Source organism: Notolepis coatsorum, assembly GCF_963971535.1.
Source record: "Notolepis coatsorum genome assembly, chromosome: 8".
Classification (NCBI taxonomy): Eukaryota; Metazoa; Chordata; class Actinopteri; order Aulopiformes; family Paralepididae; genus Notolepis; species Notolepis coatsorum.
This window is the reverse complement of record NC_140172.1, coordinates 147,820,445-147,835,554: the sequence shown is the minus strand read 5'-3', so window position 1 is coordinate 147,835,554 and position 15,110 is coordinate 147,820,445. Positions and strand designations below refer to the sequence as shown.

General features: G+C 47.6%; 1 protein-coding gene across 1 annotated transcript in view; it reads left to right on the top strand.

Annotated features, from left to right (window-relative positions):
* The window catches only part of LOC311233633 (transcription initiation factor TFIID subunit 6-like), a gene marked incomplete at both ends in the record, with an annotated part of 61,333 nt that overhangs the window by 17,800 nt on the left and 28,423 nt on the right, over positions 1 to 15,110 (top strand). The window contains 3 exon segments of the mRNA XM_084320599.1: positions 2,548 to 2,604; positions 14,440 to 14,557; positions 14,559 to 14,572. Of these exon segments, the coding sequence (XP_084176725.1) occupies positions 2,548 to 2,604; positions 14,440 to 14,557; positions 14,559 to 14,572 (189 nt within the window).

The following is a 15,110-nucleotide window of genomic DNA, read 5'->3' as shown; positions in this document are numbered from 1 at the left end:
AGGGTGCCCCTGCACGTTCATGACGTCTGCCAATCGTGTCAGCCTTCTCTGCCTCGACCCCTCTGGGTGGGGGTTGTTAAATGGAGGCTTGGTCATGCAACACCGCCAGCTTACGCTCCTTCCGCCGGGGCGGCTGTGTTCAGCTGTCCCCTCTGGCGCCTGTCTCGTCCGCAGTCTCCAGGCTAGGGTTAACAGCCTGTTGCCTGGTTTTTCCCCGGTGCGCTGCCTGCTTCCGTTGGTTAACCTTTTTTGTGTGCTTACGGCCATGCTGACTGCCTATTCTGCAGGGTCAGTGTGCCAGGCGGTGTACTATTGGGGGGACGGGGCCCGCTCGGCTTACTGGCCTGGTTGGTTCCGCCTGGGAATACCAGGTGCAGTAACTGAGGGGCCTTTGTCCGAATACGCTGGCGATGTGGGGGGCGGGGCACTACGTGCCCACCTGGTGGGGTCTTGATGCTGGCATCATGGACTTCTCCGGGCCCCCATTCCAGGGAGTCCAGTCCTTTTGGTGGGTCTGGGTCTTCCTTCGTGCTCCGCTGCTACGGCCTTGCCACGGGGTTGGGTTTGCCCTTGACCCCGTGATTCTGGGGGCAGTAACGAGGTTGTTCCTCCGTTCGTTCCCGGGTGGCATGCGGGTTGTGCGTGTGTGTAGTCGTGGGTCAAGCCACGGTCTGCTCACCCTGTGCGTTAAGTTGCTTGAGAGCTCTTCGCACGGTCGGGTCCGTCGCCTTCCCGTGAAGCCTCTAATAGGGGGGATACCCTCCATTAGGGGGGGTCGGGGGGGCTCGGCCCTCCCTGTTCTGATGGTTTTGGGGGGCTGTCAGCGGGGTGTATTTGTCAGCCAAGTGGCTCCGCTTGGCCTCCCTTGTGCAGAAGGCGAAGCCAAGCTGAGCCCTAACGATACAGAACGTTAGGTTATGACTATAACCAAGTTCTGTTAGTTAGGGCGATGCTTGGCTTCGGACGGCCGCTGCAGCCCTTGACCTCACCTTGTGGTGAAAGCTTGGGAAGGAGGAGAGCAGGTGACCACACACCTGCTTATGAAGGTAAGCTGATGAGGGGTGTGGTCAGACTAATACTGGTATTAGAGGTACATTTGTGGTTTATTCAGTACGCGTGCACGTACGCGAGATAGTGCAGAAGGCGAAGCCAAGCATCGCCCTAACTAACAGAACTTGGTTATAGTCATAACCTAACGTTTTTTTTAAATCTTTTCTTGTTTTCGGATATGAATTTGCTTGTTTTCGTATTTCTCTGTTTAAAATTGTCCCGTTTTCAGATTTCTCTGATTTAATATTATTTCCTTTGGATTTAACCAAAAGAAACAATACAAAATTATGTTTTTAACTAACTTTAATAATAGTACATCTGCAAACAGTGCCAGTGTAGTTCAATGTTCAGTGCCAGTTAGGTTATGAGGTTTCTTTTTTTCAATTAAGTTCAGTTCAATGCAGTTCAACTGCCAATGCAGTGCAATAACTAAACGATAATTAAATAGTTAAATAATACAAAATAATCATTTGTTTAAAAGAAATCAAGAAAAAAACTGTAAAATGTAATTTATTTCAAATAGATGTCCTTTAAAGGTTCATGCCTCTCCCCATCTCTGGCTGACATCACCATTGTGATACATGATGGTATAGGCCTTTGTGTTTTCCTCAGTGAGGGATTCTCTTTTGTCGGTCAGCAGAGTTTTGTACTTGCTGAAGCTTCGCTCTGTATAATTATTTTTTAAGTTTAAATATCAACATTATCTGGCCATCCTCAGTAAATACTATCAAACTTTCCAAAGACAGAGAGTTGGGACGGGCACGCGCGCACACACACACACACAGAAAGGGAGAATGGCTTGAGCTATCCAGTTCATATATCAACTATCCAGTTCGTTTTTATAGTGTAATGTTACTTGAACGAGAGAGAGAGAGAGAGACTGAGAGACTGAGAGACTTGTTACGCGCGACACTAGTCAGTCTCGGAATGGATTTGGTAGTTTTTTTCTGCGTCTCCGTAGACCCTGCCGCACCACCGTTTTAAAGTCTTAGTGAAGATTAATTTATATGAAAACCGATATAATTTAGCTAGCTCGCCAACGTTACTGTGATTAAAGCAAACCTACAAAAAAAATAATATTATAAAAAAGAAAACAAATTTATTTTTTACATTTTTTATTTTTATTATAATTTTTTTAGGGGGGGCGGGGGGTCCCGTTAGCGCCCCGACAAGGCAATGGTAGGGGAAACACTGGAACTTGGTTATTGGGGGACAATGGGCTGTGTCAGGGAGGGGGTAATTACAATTTGCGGGTGGCGGGGGAGATAGTCATTCCACAACGCCCTAATCCATTTATTTATTTATTTTTTTTGCCTTTTTACATTTGCTCCCATCCCCACATTTTTGTCGTTATGCCAATTCACTTCCTGGTTGTTGCACTGCTCTACTGTTACTCTAATCCGTGAAAGAGATGTGAAGATGCCCATCCCTGTGTTATCTAACTCTACTACTAACTGCTACTGTTAAAATAACCTCATCCCTCGTCTTCCTCCACAGCTCATTGGTTAAGCATTGAGGGCGTTCAGCCGTCTATACCAGAGAACCCACCTCCAGGTGAGACATCCTCTCTCTGGCAATCTAATCTAATCTATCTAGTTCAAGTTCAAGTTTCTTTTATTGCCACACGGCCAGGCATACTAACATACTGTAACAATGTACAACATACTGTAAACAACATAATGTAACACTGTACAACATACTGTAACACTGAACAACATACTGTAACACTGAACACAACATAATGTAACACTGTACAACATACTGTAACACTGAACAACATACTGTAACACTGTACAACATACTGTAACACTGTACAACATACTGTAACACTGTACAACATACTGTAAACAACATACTGTAACACTGAACAACATACTGTAACACTGTACACAACATAATGTAACACTGTACACAACATAATGTAACACTGAACAACATACTGTAACACTGAACAACATAATGTAACAATGTACACAACATAGTGTAACACTGTACAACATACTGTAACACTGTACAACATACTGTAACAATGTACACAACATACTGTAACAATGAACAACATACTGTAACACTGTACAACATACTGTAACACTGTACAACATACTGTAACACTGTACACAACATACTGTAACAATGAACAACATACTGTAACACTGTACAACATACTGTAACACTGTACAACATACTGTAACACTGTACACAACATACTGTAACAATGAACAACATACTGTAACACTGTACAACATACTGTAACACTGTACAACATACTGTAACAATGTACACAACATACTGTAACAATGAACAACATACTGTAACACTGTACACAACATACTGTAACAATGAACAACATACTGTAACACTGTACAACATACTGTAACAATGTACACAACATACTGTAACAATGAACAACATACTGTAACACTGTACAACATACTGTAACAACGTACACAACATACTGTAACAATGAACAACATACTGTAACACTGTACAACATAATGTAACAATGTACACAACATAGTGTAACACTGTACAACATACTGTAACACTGTACAACATACTGTAACACTGTACAACATAATGTAACAATGTACACAACATAGTGTAACACTGTACAACATAGTGTAACACTGTACAACATAGTGTAACAATGAACAACATACTGTAACACTGAACAACATAATGTAACAATGTACACAACATACTGTAACAATGTACACAACATACTGTAACACTGTACAACATACTGTAACACTGTACAACATACTGTAACAATGTACACAACATAGTGTAACACTGTACAACATACTGTAACAATGAACAACATACTGTAACACTGTACAACATACTGTAACAATGTACAACATAATGTAACACTGTACAACATACTGTAACAATGTACACAACATAGTGTAACACTGTACACCATACTGTAACACTGTACAACATACTGTAACAATGTACAACATACTGTAACAATGTACAACATAGTGTAACACTGTACAACATACTGTAACAATGTACAACATAGTGTAACACTGTACAACATACTGTAACACTGTACAACATACTGTAACAATGTACACAACATAGTGTAACAATGAACAACATACTTGTAACTGAGGGGTACAATTCCCTGACTGTATTACTAGATATGATACTTACTACCACTACCTTTGTACTTAATATTCGGCCACCCAGTACACGGCATAAATATATTATCATAAACACTCTCACGTAGATGAAACGGATCCAACACAAATGTACGAAGTCGAAGTAGGCGTTTATTACTACACAGCAATGGTGTGTAGAGCAAGCACTTAATCACTTAATTACATTTATGAATTGAAATAGTATGCACTTTTATGGCAAAGAGTATTCGTCGGTATATCAATAGAGAATGTCCAATCTCTGATGGCGCAGGTGGTAAATATACGACCTGGAATAGTTAAGGAATAACAGCAATGATACTTTAATGATTATATACTAGATACACTAAGGGGGGGTTAATCCGGTCGCTTGTAAGCCGACAGGAGTAGGAGGGGGGGGGGGGGGGTAGAATCCGGCTGCCTCGTCCGGCCAAGGGTATCCCAGGTGAACCCACTGTAGTGCCGTTCAATGCGCCGGCGATCCTTGGACCACAGATGAAAGCAGGTGGACTCTTTGTGGGCCGGTTCTCTCCGGTCCACGGGGGAGAGACGTGAAGCGACCTCGTCTTGCAGAGCGTCTCCTCACCTTGCGTCCTCTCCAGGGGGGGGGGGTCCAACACACGGCAGTGTCGGGGGTCTTTATCCATGGAATAATCAAAGTATACAAAGCATAATCCGTGCCTGGGAAGGCGGGCTGTCGTCGGTAGAATAATCCGGTATACAGGTCCACTCGCTCGTCGGCTCTGGGGCTCCTCGGGTGCAGCTTCACATAGGGTCAACCACCCTGGGTAAGCAGCCAGTTCTCTGCCCGAAACGATGGGGTGCTGACTACGGTAGTATTCTCACCGCACGAAGCACTATATATTAACAGACTATTATTAGCTTAATAGACTACGTCCAACTCGACGATATAGTGCCAAATATGACTATTCAAATATTAATATACACGATGTCTCAATACCGATGGTAGGCGAACTTGGCCTTACTCCCACACGTGGCGTCGCGGGGAGGCTTTACGTCTGTGACTCTATTGGAGGGTAAGAAACTGGACTGAAAAGGAAGTCCTACTTTAGTAGCGCAGTATATATACGCACTATGAACAAATAGTCCCATTAGTGGTGCGGTAGCCAGATTCCTACGCGGAACTAGGACTTGTTCGTACATGTGGAGCGGTACGTTTGAACTGGGTCTGAGGGGTATGGCAGCCTGGCACCAAGGTCTCGACCAATAGTAGAATGGAGACTATTATGGGATGTTCAGTAGGCTAGAATGGATATTCAATGCATATTGTACAAGGAATATACAAGGGATATCAGGGAATATTAGAGAATATACAAATACAATTAAATATATATATATAAATAAATATATATATTCGGTTTAATCTGGCCCTTCACAACAGCCACCCCCTGAATAGGTCCCAGACCTAATCAGTTAAACAGAGACAGATTAATCGCGTTGTCTATTTACACATAAGGGTTTGCTGTAGGGGTCAGTCAACTTCACAAAGTCATAGGGTTGTAGGGTCATGGTCATCATCGATTGTGTCTGGGAGTCGAGGCAGTTCTATGAGCCTCGCCACGGGACGGGTGTAAGTGCGACCCTGGACGAGCACTTCAGCTGCTCGGACCTTGCCGTCGGCACCGGTGATCACTTTGCTTACGCGGCCGGCCGGCCACATAGCTCTGGGCAGTGATTGATCAATAATCATGACGACTGTTCCTTCTGTCAAATTGTCTCTCTCCTTTACCCACTTCTGGCGGGTCTGTAGAGACGGTAGGTAGTGCAGTAGGAAACTGTTCCAAAACTTGTCGGCTAATACTTGGCTGTACCTCCACATTCGTCGGCCGTTCGCTTCTTCAGGCCGGTACATTGTCTGGGGTAATGCAGGATCTAGCCGCCCCATCAGGAGTGTGTTGGGGGTAACTGGGTCGATATCCGCCACATCACTGGAGACATATCCGAGGGGCTTCGAGTTAAGTACTCCCTCAATCTCCGTGAGGACTGTCATTAGGACTTCTTCCGCCACAGTCTGGGCCCCAAGTACTGCGTACAGGGCTGTCTTTATGGAGCGCACTTCTCGTTCCCAAGTGCCACCGAAGTGGGTGCGTTTGGGGGGTTGAATTGGAAATCAACCTGCGCTGGAGCGAGGTGGGTCTTAAGTTCTGGGCCCATAGCTTGGAAGCTCTCTCTCAGCTCTCTTTCGCCGCCTTTGAAGTTTGTCCCATGATCGGACAATAGGGTAGACGGTCTTCCTTTCCGTGATGTGAATCTTCGGAAGGCCATAAGGAATGAGTCTGTGCTCATGGTCGGGAGAAGCTCGATGTGTATCGCTCTGGTGGTCATGCATTTGAATACAATACCCCACCGCTTCTCGGTTCCTCTTCCTTTCTTTATGTGCAGCGGGCCAAAGCAGTCCATACCCGTTGAGTGGAATGGCTTGTCACCGATTCGGAGGCGACATGGAGGAAGGTCAGCCATCCTTGGTATGCTGGGCTGCGCGCGCCACTTGCGGCAGTCTAGACATGTTCGCTGGAAGCGTCGAACCGCCTCTCTTCCTTGTAGGATCCAGTAACGACGTCTGATTTCCGCGAAGACTCTTTCTGCTCCTGCGTGATGTACATCCTCATCGTATTTCTTTATAATCAGCTCTGTGACCTTGTGTCGGCTGTTCAATACGATCGGGTATTTAATGTCATCCGGTAGATTGGGGGCTCTGCGTAGGCGACCACCCACTCTGATGAGGGTATGAGCGTCGCTCTCGGGGGCCAGGTGAATTAATCTGCTGTCGGATGGGACGGGCTTTCCTCCCTGTAGACAGGCCAATTCATCGGGGAACGAGTCTCTCTGGGCTCGCTGCAGTAGAAGCAATTCTGCTTCCTCGTAGTTAGCTGCTGACATATCAGCGGGGGACTTGCACTCCGGGTGGTACCGCAGGAATGTTCTTTGTTGTGCACTCTCTATGGACGTGCAATCATCTATGTTAGGGTCGGTGGAGGCTACGGTGCTCAATCCACAGAACACAGACTTCTTATTTTCCACCTCCTCTGGACTTGCTTCCCTCGGGATAGGCATGGGCCACTGTCCTTCCGGGAGTCTTAGGAATGCGGGGCCGTCACTGTAGATATTGCGACGGGTGAGGTCATCCAGGGGCATCCCCCGGGTGATGACGTCAGCTGGGTTCTGTTTTGTATCAATGTAGCGCCACTCTGTTTCTCCGGTTAACTCTTCGGTTAAGTCTTGAATCTCGGTGACTCTGACTCCCACGAAGACTTTGTACTTGCATGAGTCCGATTTGATCCAGGCGAGTACCGTCGTGGAATCTGACCACAGGATTGTTCTAGACACCGGTATGGTGAGCTCACGTTGGATGAGCGTGGCTAGGTGCGCTCCGGCTAGGGCTGCGCATAGCTCTAGATGTGGGATAGATTGTTGCTTGCGTGGGGCTATTCTCGAGCGGGCGAGGACAAATGCTGTGTAGATCTCTCCCCCCTGGTCTTGGGCCCGTAAGTAGGCTACTGATCCGTATGCGACCTCTGAGGCGTCACTGAAGACGTGTAAGTCCATTTTACATGTCTCTGGCCTCACCGTGGGTGGGAAGTAGCTTCGGCGCATATTAACGCCTGGGAGTGAGTGGAGCTCCATCTCCCACTCTCTCCAGGTGGATGCAAGGTGTGCGGGAATGGGGTCGTCCCAGCCCTGGTCCTTGTCCCACAATGCTCGTACAATCATTTTTGCCCTGGTGGTGTACGGTAGAATACATCCTAGCGGGTCATATTGTCGGGCGAGTGTTGTGTACACACTCCGTCTGGTGGTCGGCGCCGCCGCCGGCCTTCCCTGCTCCGTAGTCAGGGGCTTGTGTCTGTAGTGAAGCGAATCTGTTTTGAATCGCCACACCAATCCCAGGGTCATCTCCTGGGCTTCTCCCGGGATTGTAGCCATCCAGGTCTCGCTGCTGGCTGCCTTGTCCTCGGAGGAGAGGCTGCGCAGTACTTGCGGATCGCTGCTGGCCCACTGCCTGAGATCAAAGCCGCCTTTGATCAATGAGGCGCGGAGTTTAATCAGGAGAGCCTCGGCTTCTTCTTGGGTTGAAAGGCTTTGTAGACAGTTGTCTACGTAGAAGCTGTTCTTTACGCTGTGTCGGACCTCTTCGTCCGCTGCTGGGTCCTCTGCTACATGTTTCTGTAGTGCAAATGTAGCACAGCAGGGGCTGCACGTCGTTCCGAAGGGGAGGACTTCCCATTGGTAGATGGCTGGGTGCTCATCTCCTGGCTTCTCTCTCCATAGGAACCGTAACAGGGGCTTGTCCGCCTCTACTAATCTCACCTGCAGGAACATTCCTTTAATGTCCCCGCTGATGGCCACCCTTTCCTGGCGGAAGCGGAGTAGAACGCCGAGTAGGGAGGGGCCGAGTGTGGGACCGGGCAGTAACTCTTTATTTAGATTTTGGGATCCGATCTGGTAGCTGCAGTTAAATACTATGCGGTCTTTACCGTTGTGATGGACCTTGTGGTGGGGCACGTACCACGATTCAGTGGTCTGGTCAGCCTCTTTAATGTCCATCTTTGTGACGTGTCCCGCTGTGATGAGCTTCTCAATCTCAGCGCGGTATACACTCTCTTGGGCGGGGTTCTTGGCTAAGCGCCGCTCCGTGTTCAGCAGGTACCGTTCTGTGGCGTCTGTCTTGGCGTGGAAAGTAGGCATTCCTTCTCGCCGCAGGAGTGGCGTGGCGTATCTCAACACGCCGTTGACCGGGACTCTCTTGGTCCCTGTCTCGAGGAGGTGAATGGCGTAAATGTCATCTTTAGAGCGAATGTCTTTCTTTCCGTTCTTAAAGGGCATTTGTTCTAAGGTCCATAGCCGCTCTACGTGTTGCAGGAGTGCGGTTTCTCCCTCTGTGACTCGGGAGTGGAGACATCTAGTGGCTGTACTTCGGTTGAGAGATTTGGCGAGCGGGCCTTGGAGAGTCCATCCCAAACGGGTCTCGACTGCTGCAGGACAGCCTCGGGGTCCGGTATGAACCCGGTCTATCGGGACAATGAGGTCTGCATGGTCGGAGCCTATCAACAGGGTCGGCATAGCATTGTCTATGAGCGGGATCGGTAACTTGCGCAGATGTGCATATTTCTCCATCAGCTTGGCGACGGGGTATGTGTACCGCGACAGTCCTATTTCTTGGCTGGTGAAAGCGTCTGTAATCTGGTACCGTCGCTCAGGCTGGCCGCTTGCTGCGATAGAGAATGAGACATTCTCGCCCTTTATCGTCTTCAAATCTCGTCTTATTGTCCGAATTGTCATTTGGGTTTCGCTTCCCCGCAGCCCTAGCTGGGCCGCAGCGGAGGCGAGCAGCAGGGTCTTCTCTGACCCGTCATCGAGGACGGCGTAAGTGTCCAGGACTTTATTCTGGTAGCTTAGTGTCACACGCACTACTTTTAGGAGTACTCGGGCTCCACTGCTGCTGGCGGGATCGATGTACATGACGCTCGCTTTGCGGCTGGATGGTGCGGGTGAAGGGCGCCGTCTGTTACTGTCGTGAAGTATGTCCAGATGGGCTCCATCGCACTTGGTGCACCTTTTCTTTAAGCGGCATTCGGCTGCCATGTGTGAGCGCGCACAGCGAAAACAGCGCTTGTTGGACTTTATCCATTGACCTGCTTCCTCCGCGTTCAGCTTGGGGAAGGAGTCACATTGCGCTAGCCAGTGTTCTTTCTCACAGTAGGGGCACACTATCTTCCACTTCTCCGTTCTGGAGGGGGTACTGTGGCTCCTGCTGCTCGGTACTGACTCCGATTGGTGCATCACAGTCACCGATCTTCTTCCATCATTTAGTCATCTGGTTCCTTCTCTGGAGCCAGGGGTGCTCCGTCCGAATGTATCTAGCCGTAGGCTGCTGACTTCTCTCGCCAGGAAGTCTGCTAGATCGAGGAGGTTCGGTTCGGGGCCATTCGGGTCTCTGTGGTCCCTCTGCCGCCTAAAGCGCTCCTGACGAGCGGGCGGCAGCTTCTCCAGAATCCTTTCCACATTTGAGTTGGCGTAAAGTTCATGCCTCCCCTTCTCTCTTTGCGCTCCCAACATCCCTACCAGGGACTGCACTCTGATGGACAGGTCGTCCAGTGCTCGATTGTCTATTGCTGGGGGTAAGCGGTCGATGTGTCGGATTTCCTGGATCACGTAATCCCATATGCGCCCATACCTCTGGTCCAGTGCTACCAGCGCTGCTGTGTATGGGGTGGTGGAAGTCGCGTAGGCGAGCGCTATATTATGTGCGCGGGGCACCTTTAAGTGCTTCAGTAGGATGGCGTATTTGTGGCGTTCATCCAATACATCCACCAACATGGTCTCCAGACACATGCGGAGTTCTGTATACTGGGCCCGGTTCTCTTGGGTGAAGTCGGGTACCATAGGCGTGCCAATGTATGACGCTGACTGTGGATACATCGGCGAGCGTTGGGGGAGAGGCCTCCTAGGCGAGTCTCCTCCCGCTCCTTGGTATGGGCTGGTACCGGCAGTGTACCATGGCCCGCTTGTCCAGGTGCTGTTCCTCGGTGCGGGTCGTGCGTCGTGCTCACCCGTGTATAGAGTCGGGGGTCTGTAGCGCAGCTCCGCGGGAGTATAGCCTGGGCTGTACCGGACCTCCTGGTCCGGTAGAGTACTGTGCTGTCTTCGGGCGTGGTTCTCCTCCTCTTCCTCTTCGTCTTCAGTTAGGTCATCCAGTGCTTGTAGTCTCTGGTTTAGCCTCTCCACAGGATATGCTGCTCCTTCCCGGTTGCTAGGTCTCGCTTGGACCGGTGGGGGGAGGTGGTCTGTGGGGGGTATAGACCTCGTCTGTTGGTCAAGTTCAGGGTTGTTTACCCCCCGCTAGGGGATGCCGCCCTGGAGGTGTGTCTAGACGAGTTCCTGGAGCCTCTGGCGGAGGGAGAGGGTGTTGTCCGTCTGATCAGCTGTTCTATTAGTTGCGACTGCTGTCTGTCGCGCGCTGCGTCCCGTTGAGCACCGGCTAGTTCTCGGGCCACATTCTCTTCCATCTGAATGCGTCTTATTTCTAGACGTATCTGCTCGTGTTCGCTTCGCTGCTGGATCTGCAGTCGGTCGCGTTCAGCAGCGGCGTTCAGGCTGATGAGGAAGGCCTGCTGCAGGGTCCTCTCTGCCTCGCTGGGAGAAGGCGGTTGTATAGGGGAGCCTTCCCTCGGGGTACTCCTTGCGGAGCCTTGGAGCTCTATCTCCACGGTGCTCTCCCCGTCTTCTTCCGTGCCGAGTTCTCTCTCGGTAGCGTTGTATTCCTCCCGGGACTCATCGGGGACTACTTCTTCAGTACTGGCGGGGTGTGAAGTCATGTCTGGTTCCCACTGGTCCCCACCGTGAACTTGGTCAGTTACATTAGAGCCCGTAGGGGCCTCTATGGTCGGGGTAGTCTGGGCGTTGGGGTTAGACATACTTTTACTTTCTAGTTTTACCGCGTTTACTGTTAGTAGAAGACTAGGTTGTTGACTGACAGCGTAAGCCTCTAAGTACTGAGGGAGCCGTCGTTCGCGCTGCGGCCGTTGGTTAGGAGGATCGTTTCGTGGAGTGTTCATCATAGGCCATTTCAATATTAATAACACTATATTAATATTACACTAATTACCCTCCGGCTCGAGGGACCAATTGTAACTGAGGGGTACAATTCCCTGACTGTATTACTAGATATGATACTTACTACCACTACCTTTGTACTTAATATTCGGCCACCCAGTACACGGCATAAATATATTATCATAAACACTCTCACGTAGATGAAACGGATCCAACACAAATGTACGAAGTCGAAGTAGGCGTTTATTACTACACAGCAATGGTGTGTAGAGCAAGCACTTAATCACTTAATTACATTTATGAATTGAAATAGTATGCACTTTTATGGCAAAGAGTATTCGTCGGTATATCAATAGAGAATGTCCAATCTCTGATGGCGCAGGTGGTAAATATACGACCTGGAATAGTTAAGGAATAACAGCAATGATACTTTAATGATTATATACTAGATACACTAAGGGGGGGTTAATCCGGTCGCTTGTAAGCCGACAGGAGTAGGAGGGGGGGGGGGTAGAATCCGGCTGCCTCGTCCGGCCAAGGGTATCCCAGGTGAACCCACTGTAGTGCCGTTCAATGCGCCGGCGATCCTTGGACCACAGATGAAAGCAGGTGGACTCTTTGTGGGCCGGCTCTCTCCGGTCCACGGGGGAGAGACGTGAAGCGACCTCGTCTTGCAGAGCGTCTCCTCACCTTGCGTCCTCTCCAGGGGGGGGGGTTCCAACACACGGCAGTGTCGGGGGTCTTTATCCATGGAATAATCAAAGTATACAAAGCATAATCCGTGCCTGGGAAGGCGGGCTGTTGTCGGTAGAATAATCCGGTATACAGGTCCACTCGCTCGTCGGCTCTGGGGCTCCTCGGGTGCAGCTTCACATAGGGTCAACCACCCTGGGTAAGCAGCCAGTTCTCTGCCCGAAACGATGGGGTGCTGACTACGGTAGTATTCTCACCGCACGAAGCACTATATATTAACAGACTATTATTAGCTTAATAGACTACGTCCAACTCGACGATATAGTGCCAAATATGACTATTCAAATATTAATATACACGATGTCTCAATACCGATGGTAGGCGAACTTGGCCTTACTCCCACACGTGGCGTCGCGGGGAGGCTTTACGTCTGTGACTCTATTGGAGGGTAAGAAACTGGACTGAAAAGGAAGTCCTACTTTAGTAGCGCAGTATATATACGCACTATGAACAAATAGTCCCATTAGTGGTGCGGTAGCCAGATTCCTACGCGGAACTAGGACTTGTTCGTACATGTGGAGCGGTACGTTTGAACTGGGTCTGAGGGGTATGGCAGCCTGGCACCAAGGTCTCGACCAATAGTAGAATGGAGACTATTATGGGATGTTCAGTAGGCTAGAATGGATATTCAATGCATATTGTACAAGGAATATACAAGGGATATCAGGGAATATTAGAGAATATACAAATACAATTAAATATATATATATAAATAAATATATATATTCGGTTTAATCTGGCCCTTCCCAACAATACTGTAACAATGAACAACATACTGTAACACTGTACAACATACTGTAACAATGTACACAACATACTGTAACACTGTACAACATACTGTAACAATGAACAACATACTGTAACAATGAACAACACACTGTAACAATGAACAAGATACTGTAACAATGAACAACATACTGTAACAATGAACAAGATACTGTAACAATGAACAAGATACTGTAACAATGTACAACATACTGTAACAATGTACAACATACTGTAACAATGAACAACATACTGTAACAATGAACAAGATACTGTAACAATGTACAACATAGTGTAACAATGAACAACATACTGTAACAATGTACAACATACTGTAACAATGAACATCATACTGTAACAATGAACAACATACTGTAACACTGAACAACATACTGTAACACTGAACAACATACAACATACTGTAACACTGTACAACATACTGTAACACTGAACAACATACTGTAACACTGAACAACATACTGTAACAATGTACAACATACTGTAACAATGAACAACATACTGTAACACTGTACAACATACTGTAACAATGTACAACATACTGTAACAATGTACAACATACTGTAACAATGAACAACATATTGTAACAATGTACACCTAGGGATGCTCGATATTGGCTTTTTTACCGATACCGATATACCGATATTGTCCAACTCTTAATTTCCGATACCGATATCAACCGATACCGATATATGCACGGTTTCCCCCCCCCCAAAAAACGGAATAATTTCAGGTAATTAACATTACATATCTCTTGTTGTGGAATTAACACAACATTATGCATACTTTTGACAATAAATAAAATCAGAATCTGTTCTTACTTGCTTGCATGGGTAAATAAAGGTTAAATAAATGTAAAAAAAAAGAAAAAAAAAAGAAAATTATAATGTATTTTTTTTAACCGGTACCGATATTTTCCGATATCACATTTTAATGCCAATATCGGACATCCCTATGTACAACATACTGTAACAATGAACAACATACTGTAACAATGTACAACATACTGTAACAATGAACAACATACTGTAACAATGAACAACATACTGTAACAATGAACAACATACTGTTGTACATCATGATGAAGGTTGAAAACATGGCGTTCTGGTTCTAACTTCCTCCTCGACTGTTTCAGCCCCTAAAGAGCAGCAGAAGGCAGAAGCCACGGAGCCTCTCAAGGTGGTCAAGCCGGGGCAGGAGGAGGAGGGCCTTCCGGGCAAAGGGGCAACCTCTGCAGAGGGCAAAGGTCAGGAACTCTCTCTTAACACGTGGTTGTCTCTCTCTCTCTCTCTCTCTCTCTCTCTCTCTCTCTCTCTCTCTCTCTCTCTCTCTCTCTCTCTCTCTCTCTCTCTCTCTCTCTCTCTCTCTCTCTCCTAACACGTGGTTGTGTATCTCTCTCTCTCTAACACATGTATCTCTCTCTCTAACACGTGGTTGTGTATCTCCTCTCTCTAACACATGTATCTCTCTCTCTAACACATTGTTGTGTATCTCTCTCTCTCTAACACGTGGTTGTCTCTCTCTCTCCCCTAACTCATGGTTGTGTATGTCTCTCTCTCTCTAACTCATGGTTGTGTATGTCTCTCTCTCTCTAACACGTTGTTGTGTATCTCTCTCTCTCTCTAACACGTGGTTTGTGTATGTCTCTCTCTCTCTCTAACTCATGGTTGTGTATGTCTCTCTCTCTCTAACACGTTGTTGTGTATCTCTCTCTGTCTCTAACACGTGGTTGTCTCTCTCTCTCCCTAACTCTATGGTTGTGTATGTCTCTCTCTTCCTCTAACACATGGTTGTCTCTCTCGCTCT